The 17755-nt window shown below is 43.6% G+C and overlaps 1 protein-coding gene across 1 annotated transcript in view; it reads right to left on the minus strand.

The window, feature by feature from the left end:
• Positions 1 to 1908: 1908 nt before the first annotated feature.
• LOC142257621 (vomeronasal type-2 receptor 26-like) overlaps positions 1909 to 17755 on the minus strand; it is a 39221-nt gene continuing 23374 nt past the window's right edge. The window contains exons 4-7 of the mRNA XM_075329759.1: positions 14384 to 15136; positions 7562 to 7774; positions 5021 to 5144; positions 1909 to 2831 (exon numbers count right to left, since the gene is read on the minus strand). Coding sequence (XP_075185874.1) covers positions 1909 to 2831; positions 5021 to 5144; positions 7562 to 7774; positions 14384 to 15136 — 2013 coding nt within the window. The remainder of the gene's footprint in view (positions 2832 to 5020; positions 5145 to 7561; positions 7775 to 14383; positions 15137 to 17755) is intronic.

Raw genomic sequence — 17755 nt, forward strand, 5'->3', positions numbered from 1 at the left:
ATGTCCTGTGCCCGATGTACCATGTCTGGTGATAAGTGCCTGATGACCTGGATCCTGACTACCAGAGTTCTGTTCCTGATGACCTGGACCCTGATGTCTGAAGATCCTTCAAATGTCCCAGCTGCACCTGTGTCCGGTGTTGAGTGTTTGATGTCCCTTACCTGGTGACCTAAGCCTGATGATTTATGTCAGGAGTTCTGTACCCGCTTGAACCCATTCTGCCTGTTGCCTTCCAGGCTGTTTTCCTGTTCTGGCCCGTTAGTCCTGTCAGCACCATTTGTCCAGCCTGTGCCTGTCCTGCTTGTCCTGTCTGTTACCTGCCCCCGGTCCTATTGTCGCCCTGCTCCACTCAGCTGCCACAGTCCCGGTTAGGTGCCTGGGAGTGGCACCTGGCATTCTGCCTCAAGTAACCTCAGCAGCGTTTGTGTCTTAGCTACCGGGTATGCGAGAGCGCAGGATCAGTTACCAATCAATGTATCGAGAGCAGTGGTTGTAACCACACCCCTCACACTGACTGACAGCTGGTTCTAATGCTGGATGACTGTAAGTCAGTCACTGTTCTCAATACACAGAATAGTGACTGAACCTGTGGAGGCGCCACCCCCTTGACTGAAACCCGAACGCTGCTGGAAGGAATAAAGTTAATTTCCTCCTGGCAGATCTGAATCATTATACAGCTATCTATAATTCACTTTCAGGTTTTGTATAAAGGATATAAACTCAGCTGAAAACAACTGGCATTGTCATAAATATAATCAGCAGGTACTTAAGTGAATATGTCCACTACATCCAATTCAAAGTGGTATTTATTACAGTCAGAGGTGTTCTTGTCCCTTTTGATATGTCTGATCCCTACTGAGACTCTACTTGTCGTCAGTCTTCTATTTCCTAATCCAGCGTGAGCTTGTATTTCTCAACATCCTCCTTCACAAATGCTAGCACTTCTCCACTTATAGACCTATGAAATCCAGCTGAGGTTAGAAAAATCTTTGCATTGTTTTTGTAACTTTAATTTTCCCCTCTTTCTTCAGCACCTGAAGGTTTTTCTTTCCTACTATTAGAGGTTAGGCTGAGCTGGAATAAATAAGTCACATACTTCGTGGGTTCTTACAAAAGTTTTCTCTTTTAATTTTTTATTATTATTATTATTATTATTATTATTATTATTATACTTAAAACACAATTTAAAACAGAATTTCAGTTTGAAACTATTATGTCAAATGGGGCATCCACCTGACAGGTTTCGGCACAATTAGCTTCTTCAGGGGCTTTGCAATGTGTGATTGTGTGCTAATCTTTCTACATATTTTCTGCCTTTTCTTCATTGTGTCATGTAGAGGGTGCAAATAAAGTGACAGCCATAGTACTTGGTGTACATGAACAGCACAGCCATATGGTTTGTATTTACAGGGCAAACACATGTTCCATATATATAATGTGAAGCCTTGTGTGTGTCATCCATTTACATAATAGGACCTAGGCAACCTACACCACATACTCCTTCTTTTAGTTACATCCATTGCTAATGGCTATATACATACAGCTGAAATTCCAATCTAGTCGGTAGAATACTGAATAGAGTATATGGGTTATCTCTGCAGGCCATACAGTTCAGCTAGTAAAGTACTGACGTTCCGCTGTTATGTATGTCTTTACATGTATATATATATATATATATATATATATATATATATATACCGTATATATATATTTATATATAGATATAAACATATATATATATATATATATACACACACACACACACAGTATATATATATATTTATATTTATTTAGAGTTTTATATATATATATATATATATATATATATATATATATATATATATATATTTTACTTTTTTTTTTCTTTAATGGAAGAAACAAGTAATATTTTATACAATAGATTCACATTTAGTATTTTTTTGAATTTTTTTTAGTAATTGTAATTTGTATGTGTCTTTTATCATTGAGCTCTGGCTTTAGAAGGATGACATAACATTTTGGGGTAAAAATGCACACCAGTAATCCTGCTGAAGAGATTAAAATGGCAAAAACCTCTACTGCTACCGTGTACTTGCCCTTAGCACTTAGGTAAGTGGGTATAAAGGACAACCAAACACTGCAAAACATGATCATGCTGAATGTGATATGTGTAGCCTCATTGAAGTTGTCCGGAAGGCTCCGAGCTGAGTAGGCGACGATGAAACTTAATAAAGCCAGAAAACCAATATAGGAAATTGCAAGATAAAAGTAGAACATAGATACATCCATACACTGCACTATCAGCTTATCATGTGATGCCTTACTATCAAATTCTACAATTGGGGGAGCACATATTGTCCAGATAACACAGATGAGAAATTGTCCAAAAGAACATATAGCAGTCAAGCCTATGGAGACCGTGGAACCCATCCACTTTTTAAACCTGCGTCCCGGTTTGGATGCATTAAAAACAATGATGACTGTAATGGTTTTTCCCAACAGAGAAGAAATGGCGACTGAAAATACAAAAAGAAACAGTGATTGTCTGAAGAGGCAGGTAAGTTCAATGGGATGACCAATGAATAAGAGCGAGCAGATGAAGGACATGGTGAGTGCTATGAGGAGGACATAGCTAAGATGCCGGTTGTTAGCTCTTACTATAGCAGTGTTCCTGTGCTTCACAAAGGTCATCATTACTAAAGTTGAGGCTACAACAAAGGTTGTGGCTATGGCCGCCAAAGTTGATCCAAGATGGTCATCGTAAGAAAGATATTCTATGGTCTTTGCTATACATTCTGTCTTGTTTGTGTTTGGCCAGAACATTTCAGGGCACTTTATGCAGTTATCCATTCCTGTGATTAAAAGAATATATTTTAAAATATTTTCAATGATATACATGCAAGAAAACAGATTGTTACTACGTTCGTATCCCAGTTTGTAACTTCCTAGAACAACTTACTTAAAACTGAAAATTAGGGGGACGGGGTTAGTCCGCGCTGCCGTAGACAAGGAGTTCAAATCCGGTAATTCTTGGATATGATTTATTTGTTGATGCGTTTCAGAATAAAAACTCGTTCTTTAAGAGTCTGATATTCAACATATAACACAGTCAGGTATATGTCAGTAAAGATTAAATTAATAAAACACAGCCTATACTGATGCCAAGAAATGTACCATATTGATCACATCAGGTGCAAGGTCAAGTTAATGCAAGTGACTAGTATGGGGCAACTGTTCCTCAGATGTAGATGAAGAAGGCACTCACAGTGGAAATCTGCATCTTTATTCTCTGTACAAGCACAGGATAAAGCATGTGGGGAGAGGTGGGTGTGCGGGCACGCCGGACGATGGCCATTTCTCACTTGAGCAGAGCGCTTCTACTGGTCCACTAGTATGGGGCAACACTAACCCAAAGCATCTATGAATGCTGTAAGTCTTCCACCTCACTCTACATGCATCTTCGCCAACGCTTCCTCAGGGAGTGGTGAGAATGCGGAAGAGGCTGATGTAATAAATTAGGTTATTAAAAAGCCACCTCATCATACTTATAGACCATGTGATCAGAGTGCCGAGGCTTTGATGCCACCATGCACTGAGGCCTTGGTTGTCTTCAGGCTATGCTGCGACCAGACGCTGAAATCTCTCCACTTGCACATTGTAAGGTAGCAGCGATGTCACGACCTTAGTATGTACACACATATGTTACAACTTGTGTGGAACCCCTGAGGCTTCAGTCGCGACAGAGTATTGCAGCTCATTTAAGCTGCGGTATTCGCCTGGAGGTAAGGAGGGGGTTAATCACCGGTGTTCCACATTCACACTTTCCATAAAGCTTAGGAGCCTTCTCCTAGGGGAAAATGGCCAAGGGTAGGCAGGGGGGTGACCATCATGTCATGGGACTTCCCCGGTCACTGAAGCCAGCCACCTGGGGGTTCAGGTTCCACTTGGGGTAGAAGTAGGAGCACACTCACACAATCTTCAGTTAGTCTACCTGGGACACCAGTTCTGGGACATGACACCACCATCTCTTTCTTCTCTTCTCGAGGCCTGGCGCTGGGAGCAGAACGCTCAGCCTAGGTGCCTCACAGCTGGAAGGGCAACTCTGAAAAAGGACTTTCTTCTTCTTTCAAACACCGGTGACTTCTAACTTATCTGGGGTTGATGAAGCCCATCATAGCGAGTGACCACTACTGTCCAAGCGAGTGGCACAGCACAAAGAGTGAGTAAAGACACCTGGAACCGCAGCATCTGACTCAGACTCTTATTACCGGCACCGTTGCCCTGCGCCTTGGTGATCAAACGCCATCACTACTCCCCTCATCATCATCATCCCCGGGGCCCGCTCCACCTGTCATGATGTCATGGCATCATGACATCATCCTACTACTACCCCAATCATTTTCTCTCCTTATTGATGTACACCTCGGGCCACGAAGCCAGGCAGGCCACCGCAACATCCCCGATTATCACACCGGCCCAGTGATGAGTAACCCAAGTACGAGACACCCCGTGCCTGGTTTCCCCTGCCCCCTGGGTGCTACATTTGCACTTTAGGCCAGTCTTCGGGTGACAACTAGGTCTTGTCATATCTGTGCATGCATTTCATAATGCCATGGTAATATTGTGACATCACATCATACTTTCACTCTTGCTTGCACAGGGATGTCCTGGGTATTGTCGCAGCCAGAAGTATCACTCTAGCATGAAGATGGTTTCCAGAGTATGGCAATGGTAAGAAGAGATGACGATGACCGTAAGGGGGACATTGAGCGTTGAGGTGACTATTTTTTTTAAAACATCTTATGTTTATTATCTACATAGCGAGGAACATTTAATTCATGAAGAATAAGTTTCTTGCAAATCAAATTTCTCTGTAAAATTTGGTAAGTTTGAATCTCGTCAGATCCGCACGTCTCTACTAATTATTTATTCCTCTACCATTTCTATCACGCATTTTATCACATTATCTGCCTCATTATGAATATCTATCTATCATTCTATTTTTCAGTAATATAGTTATTACAGTTTATTGAGACCTCACCTGATAAATTTGCAATTTCTTGATCAGAGCATGGTACACAGTCAAAGCAGCAGGGCAACATTCCCATTTGGAGTGATTTCCTTTTTCCATGAGAACAAATCTCAGTACACATGGATTGTGGAATCTTAAAGAAATATAAGTACCAGATATGTAGATCAGCAAATCAATATTATTTGGCAATTTTAAAAAAAAAATAAAAAATAAAAAATATGTAAAATTGATGTGAATCTTCCATATAAAGTGAAACACATCTCCACATAAAGAAGTCTGATGAGCTTATCTTTTAAGTATTGTGCTGGTGGAATGGAAAACCCACTCTGAGGAATGTATTGTCATGTGTATACAGGCTCAGGATCAGTGTTCTCTATTACCACCTACCATGGACATTTAAAGGGAACCTGTCACCAGATTTGGGGCCTATAAGCTGCGGCCTCCACCAGTGGGCTCTTATATACAGCATTCTAACATACTGTATATAAGAACCTAGGCCGCTGTGTAGAACATAAAAATCACTTTATAATACCTAAATGGTCGCTGCGGTGGAGATGGGTCATATGGGCGTCTCCGTTCTCCGGTGCCGGCGCCTCCTCTTTCAGCCATCTTTGTCGTTCTTCTGAAGCCGGGGTGCATGACGTGTCCTACGTCATCCATACTCTCCAGCATTTAGGTCCTGCGCAGGCGCACATAGATCTGCCCTAAGTAGGGCAGATGAAAGTATTGTAGTGTACCTGCGCGGGACCGGCGAGTGTGTAGGACGCGTCATGCACACAGGCTTCAGGAGGAGGACAAAGATGGCCAAAAGAGAAGGCACCGGCACCAGAGATGCCCATATGACCCAACTGCACCACAGCGACCGTTTAGGTAAGTATTATAAAGTGATTTTTACATTCTACACAGCGGCCTGGGCTTTTATATACAGCATGTTAGAATGCTGTATATAAGAGCCCACTGGTGGTGGCCGCAGCTTATAAGCCCCAAATCTGCTGACAGGTTGCCTTTAAATGCTGTTGTGTTTCTTTGGGCACTTTTGGGTTAACTTCTTTTCTGGTGCTGCAGCAAACTTCTCAACTGCCGTCAGTTGCTCCTTTTCAGCCTATAATATAATCCCTCTTCTTCCTGGAGAGGTTTCTGGATATTCAACTCAGTTGGAGCCTAGCCCAGGAGCAGAGAAGACTAGTCTGTTGCTATCTGCTGATATTCATGTCTGTTGCTATCTGCTGTGATTGTAGTAAGCTGCTCCTATTACCCCGTTTTTCTTATTACCCTTACCCTTACCCGTGCACCTTTGATTTCCCTGATGCAGGTTTTGGTGTGTGTGAGTTTTTGTTTACCCCCACCAGTCATTCTGTGTTGGTGTTTTTTTTGGAAATCTGTGCCGGTCAGTCCCCTGGGTGGTGGGGACAGAGTTATCTGCCCCGGGATAGGAGACAGGGCCACGTTGGAGGCTTGACCCTAACCACCTTCAGGTCTACTGTTGGGATAAGGGACAGCACAGGGTGCCCAGTCTTAGGGTCAGCTTAGGGGTCCCTGTGCCATTCTTGTTGCCCCGTTACATATAATCTATAGCTCATACCATGGCTGCACCATCGTGAAAATCAATCTAATCATTTTTTCATATTCTTTTTATTTATTACATTAACAATATATTATAGAGTTGGGTAGAAACATTTATAGGTCCTCAGTAAAATGGCCATGTCGGTAGTCCGTTGCCACTGAACAAGAACACTGTAAAATTGCCATTACCTCTACTGCGTAATATAAGCCCTTGTGAAGTCATGCCTGTGTCTTGTCTCAACATAATGACATGGGGTCTACTAATAAGAAAAGCTGCCTAGCAGTTAGAGTTTCAGAGTGCTCTGGTCCAGTGGCCTACCAACATGATCACTTGACCAGAATCCTATGAATACTTTTGTTAAAATTCAATATATAGTAAAAGGAATTTATGAATTGTATAAAAAGGGTTGTCTAATTTCTCAAAAATTGCTGAATTTATATTTTAAAAGCAGCAGACTGCCAAATACATATTCTGTGGTGGCCACTACAGAGGAAACGCAGAATTTCATATAGCCGGTGGCAAAAAAGACTGTAATTGCCAATTATGTTTTTTTGGAGACTCTACTTTGTCTCATAGAGAATGTCCTCCATGATGTTCATATTCCCTAATGGGTAGACGTGGTGCAAATCGATCTAGTCCATCAACTATGACAGTGGTGTGTAGAAACTACCCTGATGGCATCTGCATCTATTTTTTGGATCAACTGGCCTAGCGCGAAGTCCCATGTGCGCAAATCCGATTGATGTAACGCCAGATTGGCTAATCAAAAGTGGATACACAGATGGTAAGGGGTGGTTATCCCGCTCTTGTCCACCTGCCACAGATTCTGTTAGGTCAAATTGACTTGGCCATGTGAATAAATTCCCACTAACTCTACTAATAAGCAATACAGATGGAGGAGGTCCTAATGGGACATCTATTTTAGCACTTAAGCAAATTATTGTCTATTACATGGATGCATGATAACTGGAATACTCTGCTCTTACCTTTGTAAAATATGGATTCCAAATAATAGCACTTGTATTAATTGCCAATTCATGTGATGGCAAGAATGTACCGACGTGACTGCTCACATAGGAGCTATTTGGATAAAGTATCCAATTTAGAATAGCAAAACTATTCACTACATCACCCCGCGGAGTGAAGAACAGGTCTTCTTCCATTTGTCTTAAATGAACATGTCTCAAATAAATATTCAGCTAAAAAAAAAATACATTTTTTGATTTTACTTTTTAACATTACTCATTTTAGCTCATTTATGCTGTTTCTGCCACCTGTCCCTTATCTGGGCTTTGCTCCCCTCCCCCCGGTCCACTGAACTCTGTTGAGCTATATTTTTGGCTTTGTTGGTGGCCCTGCGTGTGTCCATGTGATTCTCTGCCTGCACCTTTATAGGGCCCACCAACACATACACCTGTGTCTTTGTGTTAAGACTTTTAGTGTCCGTCTGCACACTTTCAGTGCCTCTAGTATCTTCTTCTCCTCAGTCTCCTGTCTGCCAGTGGCTTCCAGAGCTTCTACTGCCTGTGTTCTAGTCTCCTGTCTGCCTCCAGCTTCCCAGTTTCCTATCTGCCTGTGGTCTCCAGTGCTTCTACTACCTGTTTCTCGGTCTCCTATCTGCCTGTGGCCTCCAGTGCTTCTACTACCTGCATCCCAGTGTCCTGTCTGCCTGCAACCTCCAGTACATCTACCTGTTTCCCCACGTCCTGTCTGCCTGCGATCTCCAGTGCTTTTAACACCTGCATCCCGTTTTTTTAGGAGGTATAAAAACCACTCGATGGCTGTTCAGGCAGCATAGGTCCGAGTTGCCATAAGTTAGTCTGGGGTTAAGGCCATTGCAGACACTACTAGGTGTATGGAACCATATAGAAAAAATGCCAGCGGAACACTGAATCTCCGGTAAAACACGTTTCTTTTTTTTTATTAAATTAAGCGGTGCATACAGTATTAAAAATGCAGTGAAGGAGCTGGGTGCAGGATCCCTCACGAATGACAGCCGTTTCGCGTTAAACACGGACCCATCGAAGCATGTTTAATGCGAAAGGCTGTCGTCCATGAGGGATCCTGCACCCGGCTCCTTCACTGCTTTTTTAATACTGTATGCACCGCTTAATTTAATTAAAAAAAGAAACGTGTTTTACCGTTTTACCGCATTTGTTTTTTCTGTACGGAATCTAAGTGATCTCTCAGAGGAACCTGTTCCACAGTGGATGGGGCTCTGGCTGCTTCAACAAGATCAGGTAATGGGTCCTCATCCTCCTGACCATCTTCTGAAGCCAGCCGACAGCTTGCTATCATAGGTAATGTCCGATCATGGTACTCCTTAATGATATTCACATGGACAGTCCTTTGTCTTAGACCCTGATCATCTAGAGCAAGAAGGTAATTGGTGTAATTTAGTTTTCTGAGAACGCGGAAGGGACCCCCCCATGTTGTCTGGAGTTTATTTTGCCGATGTGAAACAATCATTAAGACTTGTCCCTCTACAAGTTCTCGATAGCGTGTTTTGGGGTCATACCATGTCTTCTGGCTGGTTTGAGCCATCGGCACATGATCCTGAGCCAAACTAGCAAGTTGAGCCAGGGTTTCCCGAAGCTTGAGGACATATGGAACAACAGAGGTTCTGGTATCTTCAACTTGCTCCTCCCAATATTCCTTTAACAGAGTTAAGGGTCCTCTGACCTTTCTTCCATAGAGTAGTTCAGAGGGGGGAAAACCCAGTGGACTCCTGGGGAACTTCCCGATAGGCGAACAGGAGATGGGGTAGGTACTTCTCCCAGTCTGAATCCCTGTCATTGAAGGCCCTTAGAATATTTTTCAGTGTTTGATTAAACTGTTCACGAAGTCCATTGGTTTGAGGATGGTATGCTGTAGTTTGAATTGCTCGTACTCCACAGGTGCGCCACAGACACTGCACCAACTCTGACATGAACTGGGAGCCTTGGTCTTATAAGATCTCCCTTGGGAATCCTACTCGGGTGAAAATGGTAACAGAAATACTTGACAAGGCCACGGCTTCTGGATATCGGGTGGCATAGTCCACAACAGTGAGAATATACTGCTTTCCAGATTTACTTGGTTTAGCCAGTGGTCCAATAATATCGACAGCTACTCTTTGAAAGCGTTCTTCTATGATAGGGAGTGGTTGCAAGGGTGCCTTTGGGTGATCTCCGGGTCGCCCTCTACGCTGACATATGTTGCAAGTTCGGCAGAAATGCGCCACTGCTTGAGAAATTCCAGGCCAATAGAAGATTTCAATCAATTGTCTCTCGGTGCGGGTTTTCCCTTGATGGCCAGCAGTAGAAATGTCACGAGCAAGGTGTAATAGGGAAATTCTGCATTTCTGAGGAACAATCAGCTGTTTGCTATAAGTCCAGGGCTTATCTAAGGAGTCAGCGTTGGTAACCCGATATAGAAGTCCATTTTCTCTGATCATTTTTCCCCATTTTCTCCTAACTGCCCTACTTCAGCCCTAGCTCTAAAGCTAGCCAGGGTGGGTTCAGTCTCTACCTCTTGTCTAAACTGAACTTTATCCCAAGTGACATTCATATGAGACCCACAAGAAGAATCACTCACTGGCTGTGACGGCAGTTCGGGTGGCCTCATTTCCATTGATGGGTTGAACACGACCACATCTGCTGCTCTCTTGGCTTGACTTCTGGTTATCGCACCGACAAAGTGGCATTGAAGATTCCCCACATCATTCCCTAGAAGAATGTCTGCAGGAAGGCCGCTCATCACGCCAGTCATGCATTGTTTTGCTCCAAAGCCATAATCCAGGGTCACACTCACTCTTGGAATGTATCTTTGAGTACCTCCAGCCAATTCAATGGCAATTCCTGTTCCCTTTTGCATTGCTTCTGGTTAAATTACTCTGAGATGGTGAGAAAAGCCCCAGTGTCACGAAAGCCAACAACTCTTTGGCCATCTAGCATGACCTCCTGTAGATGTTTATGCTGCAGATCAGAAGTGGCGGCTGTGGCTCGAACCCCATAGACTCCTGGTAGGGAAGTCAACATATCAGAGTCTTTTGTCGAATCATCAGGGAGTGAATCCAGCTCTTCTCCTGTTGAGGGTGTCTGTAGATAATGGACAGGCAAAGGAAGTCTGTAACTGTTTTGCCTCTGAACACCTGGACAGTGAGATGAACAGGCTGCCCACATCCATAACATCTACATTCTATGAGTTTTTCTCCCCGCCGTACTCCCAAAGAGGAGGCAGGAGTAGTAGAAGGCACATTCACACGGGGTCCGCCATATGTTGGTAGTCTAGTGGGACGGTGAACATTGGAGGCCAAAGGACAAGAGACCACTGGTGTTGGGGAGCTGGTAGTTTTTTTCACTGTCTAGTAGCCTTTTCCATTGAGGCTTGATGGTGAGAAGCTCATCAGCTAGAGCGGCAGCTTGTTCCATAGCTGACAGCTTTCTCTCACACACCCATTCTCTGATTTCCGCAGGGCACCTGGCATAGAATTACTCTTTTAGGATGACCTGGAGGAAGGTCTCCCAAGTTAAGGCCCCCTCTCCCTCCAGCCAGCGATGTCATACTTGTTTCAATCTGTGGGCAAACATCTTGAAAGACACTTCTCCATCACAGGCTAACGTACGGACTTGAGTCCTATAAGTATCTGAGGTCACGGCATAATGTTCCAGAATGGTCTGTTTTATCTCCCCATACTCACAATTCCACTGAGGGTCCATAGCTCTATAGGCGCCGGCAGCTCCACCCTCCAAGAGGCCCACCAGGTGTCTGACTCGCTCTCTTTCTGGGACTTCCAATAATCGGCACTGATGCTCAAAGTCCTGGAAGAAGCCCTCAATGTTGCCTGCAACTTCATTAAATGGCTTAATGTCCTTGCGGGACACTCTGGAGAATTCCCTCATAGTTGGTGCTGTGGTTACAGTCTTTCTGGAACCTCTAGCTGCTTCTACAGCAAACCTCCTCTCCAGCAATGCTGCCCTCTCTTGAGCTCTCTGAATTGCCTCCCTCTTATCTTCTATGGTGGCCTCATCTCCAAGCAGTGCCATCTCCTCCTCATACCACACAACCCATTGACTTTTTTGGGTATTTACCTCCAGCTCACGTCTTTCCTCCCCTTGCTGTGGAAATTGTTCCTCGGTGCCATCTTGTAGGCAAGCGTTTTCCAATGCCTCAATTAGTTGCTCCTTAGAGAGTCCTTTGTAACCGACTCCTAATTCACAGGCCTTTGTTTGTAGGCTCACCACAGTCCAGTTCTTGTACTCTGAGGTTCTGATTCCAGATGTTAATGGGCCGTTGCCCTCCATTCGTTCTGCTCTGATCCCGCCGCTGCCACCAGTTTGTGACGGGGTATGCAACAGAGCAGTGAGGGATGCCAGGCCAAGGAACAATCCAAAGGGCTTTATTGGAACCACAAAGATAAAGCACCAAACAAATATAAATCCTTAAAGTCTGCAAGGAGTCCACAACAAAACAAAAGTTCCAGGGGTACCGCCTGGTATTCCGATGCCAGGGAAAATAGGGCAATGGTCCTTATATGAGTTCCTTGAGTCCAACAGGGGGAACAATAAAACACAATCCCAAGTGGCCACTTATCTCCAGTCTGTAACAGTCCAAACACAGGCCCTAGGATCCAGCCTCAGCTATAGATCTTAGTGCCTCTCCAGCCAAGATCCAACTAACCTAACATGGGTCTCATTGTTCTTCTCTCTTGGGATCAGCCCCTTAGGTGGGCACACCTCCCCCTAGACATCTGATACATGAATGGACTTTAGACTCCTGGCTCTGTTCTGCTTACCAAGTTGTGGTTGGAGACGTCCCATGCTGAGAAGAACAAACAATCTCCCAGCAGAAGCAGTACAAAGGAGGGACGGACTATTACACCATGAGCACAGGCGGGGGAGGGACACGCTGTTATACAGACCAAAACTTTGGACACACCTCCTCATTCAAACAGTTTTCTTTATTTTCATGACTCTAAAAATTGTAGATTCACATTGAAGGCATCAAAACTATGAATTAACACACGTGGAATGAAATACTTAACAAAAAAGTGTGAAACAACTGAAAATATGTCTTATATTTTAGGTTCTTCAAAGTAGCCACCTTTTGCTTTCATTACTACTTTGCACACTCTTGGCATTCTCTTGATGAGCTTCAAGAGGTAGTCACCGGAAATGGTTTTCCAACAGTCTTGAAGGAGTTCCCAGAGATGCTTATCACTTGTTGGCCCTTTTGCCTTCACTCTGCGGTCCAGCTCACCCCAAGCCATCTCGATTAAGTTCAGGTCTGGTGACTGTGGAGACAAGGTCATCTGGCGTAGCACCCCATCACTCTCCTTCTTAGTCAAATAGCCCTTACAGAGTCTGGAGGTGTGTTTGGGGTCAATGTCCTGTTGAAAAATAAATTATGCTCCAACTAAACGCAAACCGGATGGAATAGCACACCACTGCAAGATGCTGTGGTAGCCATGCTGATTCTGTATGCCTTCAATTTTGAATAAATCCCCAACAGTGTCACCAGCAAAGCACCCCCACACCATCACACCTCCTCCTCCATGCTTCATGGTGGGAACCAGGCATGTAGAGTCCATCCGTTCACCTTTTCTACAAAGACACGGTGGTTGGATGCAAAGATCTCAAATTTGGACTCATCAGACCAAAGCACAAATTTCCACTGGTCTAATGTCCATTCCTTGTGTTCTTTATCCCAAACAAGTCTCTTCTGCTTGTTGCCTGTCCTTAGCAGTGGTTTCCTAGCAGCTATTTTACCATTAAGGCCTGCTGCACAAAGTCTCCTCTTAATAGTTGTTCTAGAGATGACGTGTGTCCAAACTTTTGGTCTGTACTGTATAACCACCAGAGAAGGCTGTTATCAGGAGAGAATAAATAGCCCCACCTGGGATTTGATAGGGCAAATACAATAAGCAACTTAGAACACCTGATAACCCCAACCATTAGCATCTTGATAGAAACCAACAAGGCTGTAGCTCACCAGGGAAGGAAACTGACCATGCAGCACAAGGTCACCGGGTCGAGTCCCAAACCTGAGACAGGACACTTACAAATGAATGACTGTTCAAGGGACTTTGTTTACAAGAACAAAATTACTTTGCTTACTATGGAGGAAACAAGCCCAACACAGCTCCATCGACAATTTTTTTTTCAGGAATGCTGCTAGGTATGTTTGCCTCTGAAATCCTCTGACATGTTAGAGAAAACTTGTTTTGAAGATCTAGGGCCAGCACCAGACTAGTAGACTAGTAACATCTATTCATACAGTTCCCAGCAGGCTATTCCCTGCACCACCCTGGTGGATTGACTTGTTATTCCAATTTGTGTGCATAGGATGGAACTTGTAAAACAACTGAATCAAGGAAGGAAGAAGCCACAAGGAGAAGGTGCTGGACTAGTCTTATCTTTTCCTACACTCCGTGTCCAGCTCCAGCATTTCAGAAACGAACATCCCTGGCTGCAATTGGGCAGACTCCCTTTAAATAAAGAAAAAGACCATTCATGATAGGTATTGCTGTAATCATACTGACCTAAAGAATTATGAAACTAGTTTACTTATACTGCACAATGAACCACAAAAAAAAAACACCCAACAAGTAGTGGCAGATTTGTATTTTTTCCACAATTTCGCAGCCCTTACACTGTTTACCCGGAAGGAGGGATAAGAAAAAAACGAACAAGCAAAAAAAAACCAAAGAAACAAAAATTTGCTTAAGTGGCAAGAGGATAAATAATTTGTGGAATATGTGTACACTATGGACCAAACTGTTCTATCGTAAAAAAGTAAAATATCACATGGGTTAAGGAGAACACTACCTTCTTAATTCCTCTCTCGGAAGATTGTTTGGCCAGTAATTTTGCAGCATACACTTCATGTAAAGCCTTGGCCAGAAAATACACAGCGTTGTAAATTGTATATGTAAAGATATCGGTCAATGTGCCTTCTTTTTTCAAATATTCCACCCATACACTATGTGCCTGTTGTTTGTCTGTGTTAATAAAGTGCCAAAAACCAAAGTGGGTAATGTAAAATCTTTCAATAAAAGGATTATCCAGAATGTTTTGTAATGAAGAATTGAACAAGAATTCCTGCAAACCATTGATGTCCTTTTTACAGATCGATATCAGCAGGGAACCATTAAAAACAGACAAGGACATTTTGTGTTTGAGATCGGTATTTATGTTTACGTTGATGGGGAGTATCCACGTTTTGCTGGGAAGCCTTTTCTGTAGCATTAACATGAACACTTCAGAGGTTATATATAGAATTACAACATTCGATGATGATGTCTTCAACACACCCATGAGTTTGTCAACATTTTTGATCATGGCTATAACAGCCAGAAATTCCACACATATTCCATTGCTTCCCAATAGCTGTTTCAGTTCAGCAGTAGCCTTAATGTTGCTGTCATCATCTGTGGATATGATTCCAACAAATGTCCAGTTAAAGTGCAGTAAAAGTTGTAGGATCACCCGGAACTGATGATACTCATTCGGAATAGTTCGATAAACTGATGGAAATTGTATCCTATCGTTAAATACTAGATCCGTTGCACCATAGCTGATCTATAAATGAATGCCATAGTTAATGCTACATACCTAGAGCAAATGTCCATCTAAATTGTGAGTAAGATATATGTTCTTGCTAGTAATAAGAGAGCATTAAAATGCTTTAGTGTTCGGTACTCGAATCGAGCAGGTCAGACTACTGGAAAGGCTTGACTCGAGTAACTGAGTAATTGAGTATAAGTCAATGGGAAAACTCAAGCATTTTTCCAGAAGACCCTCCCAGGAGTAGAGATGAGCCACCACCCTAGTGTTCGAGTTCAGTTTGGTTCGTCGAACGGTGGGTGTGTTCGTCGAACGTTCAACAAACAATTGTCGAACACTTTCGAACACCTTCGAACACCATTGAAAACAATGCCAGACAAACACATACAAACATGCACAAACATACAGGCACACACACATATTATGCTCACCTTACCTTCCGTTCCATCGCCGGCCTCCTGGGACTTGCAGTTTGCCGGTACAAGATGTGTATCGGGTAACTATCGAGACCGATGCCGGAACATCCGCTGACAGAGCGCTGACGTCAAAGGCAGGAGCCGCTTGGCTGTGATTGGCAAGTGCACTGCCTTTGAGTAGCGTCTGATAGAGGAAGTTCCTCCCTCGTTGTGATGGTTACCCAATACACATAGTTCGCCGCTACAGGATGTGTATCGGGTAACCATTGCGACGAGGGAGGAACTTCCTCTGTCAGACGCTACTCAAAGGCAGCGCACTGGCCAATCATAGGCAAGCGGCTCCTGCCTTTGACGTCAGCGCTTTGGCAGCGGAAGCTCCGGCATCGGTTGCGATGGTTACCCGATACACATCTTGTGCCGGCGAACTGCAAGTCCCAGGAGGCCGGCGATGGAACGGAAGGTAAGGTGAGCATAATATGTGTTTGTTTATGTGTGTTTGTGCATGTGTGGAATGGCAGAATAGAGGACCAGGATGGGACATTTAACAAGTTGTGGAAGGAATTGTCTGCATTGCAATGATTTCCTATGGGAAATCTTACTTTGCTGGACGAGTAACTTGGTTAACAAGCACACTCCCAGAACGGATTGTTCTCGTTAACCCTAGAACGCGCAAGCAATTCAATCTACCATAGAAAACAAATGACCTAGCAGGCCTGCGAGGCCCCAGGTATGCGTTCTAGGGTTAACCAAGGTTCCACTGTATTAACATTGAATGACAGTATTACTGTGAAAAGCCAGTTACGCTTTTGGTGATTGAACCGTTATCGAACATAACCTCGAACTGTCGAACTTGAAGCTAATTGTTCGCGTCCGTCGAATGACTCGAACATCGCCTAAAACAGGTCATATTTGAGATTGGTGAACAGTTCGATTCAAACACCGCTCATCTCTACCAAGGAGGTCTGGGGGGAGGAAAATCGCTTAAATGGATGGAAACAGCTCTCAAAGGGAATGGAAACAGCATAGAGAAGACGCCTGGATGCATTTATGACTCCCAGGGCGCTGCTGGCTACACTGTTGTCAGAGTATTAGTCTGTGTGCACACATTTTGTTTTTATAGGATGTTTTATGCATTTTTTTGAGTGCAGATTTGTCGTAAACCCTGAAGGGAATCCTGATGCCAGCAAAGTCAATGAGAATCCTGAAGTGTCATGCACATGTTGCTTATTTGTGACTTTTAGATTTGGTGCAGAAAATAATCTGCAGCATGTTCATTCTTTAAGTGGTTTTGCAGTGTATTTTCACCCACTGATGTCAGTGAAGCCAGTAAAAATTGCTATAAAAATCCAGGTGAAAACGCATACAAAAATGCATGCATAGAAAACAAGGAAGAAACACAATTATTTTGCCTCTGCTTTTTTCCTGCCAAGATATGCAGACATGATGCAAACATTTCTGCAACCAAATATTCAACGTGTGCACATACCCTTACCGTCTTTCTATAGGTATACTGCTGCTGCAAAGTAAAAACTAAAGTCCTTTTCAGGGCTATAGATTTTCTTTTCCCTATTAGTACCACAAAGTTTCCAGGCATATATTATACACCTAATTTAAAATACGCAGCACCTGCAGTAAGGGACCGGGAAGGAGATGTGTTGCGGCCGAGGCCGTGGACCAGGTGGAAGTGTGTCTGTCTCTAATCAAGACTTAGCTTCCTGCCCCACTTTCCAGGCGGCCATGGGACATCACTCTTGAGGCCACAACAGTGCGAACAGGTGGTCAGTTGGATGGCACATAATGTTTCCAGTATGTTTCTCAGCCACCCTGTCTTTCACATGCTTCAGTCTCACAAGCCAACAAGCTGGACCACATAATCCTCACCCTGATCCTCCTTATTCCCATTACGGCGAGTCCCAGGAGACAAATGATTCCACACTCTAAGGAGCGCTTTACATTTCCATTTATTGATTCTTTGCATCTGGTCCTGCACGTTTCAAGAGGGATATGAGGAGATCATGTGCAGTGATGTCCAAATATTTGAGCAGCCATGGTCAGAAGAAGACGACAGTGGTGAACAGTAACTAGTATCTCAAGAGATAGATGATGATAAGACACAGTTGCCCACAAGTGATGTTGTTATGTCAACAAGTCAGGAGCTAGTGGAAGACGAGGTGGTGGACGATTAAGTCTCTGACCCAACGTGGGAAGGTGCAATACA

This window comes from Anomaloglossus baeobatrachus, chromosome 12 (genome assembly GCF_048569485.1).
Source record: "Anomaloglossus baeobatrachus isolate aAnoBae1 chromosome 12, aAnoBae1.hap1, whole genome shotgun sequence".
Lineage (NCBI taxonomy): Eukaryota > Metazoa > Chordata > Amphibia > Anura > Aromobatidae > Anomaloglossus > Anomaloglossus baeobatrachus.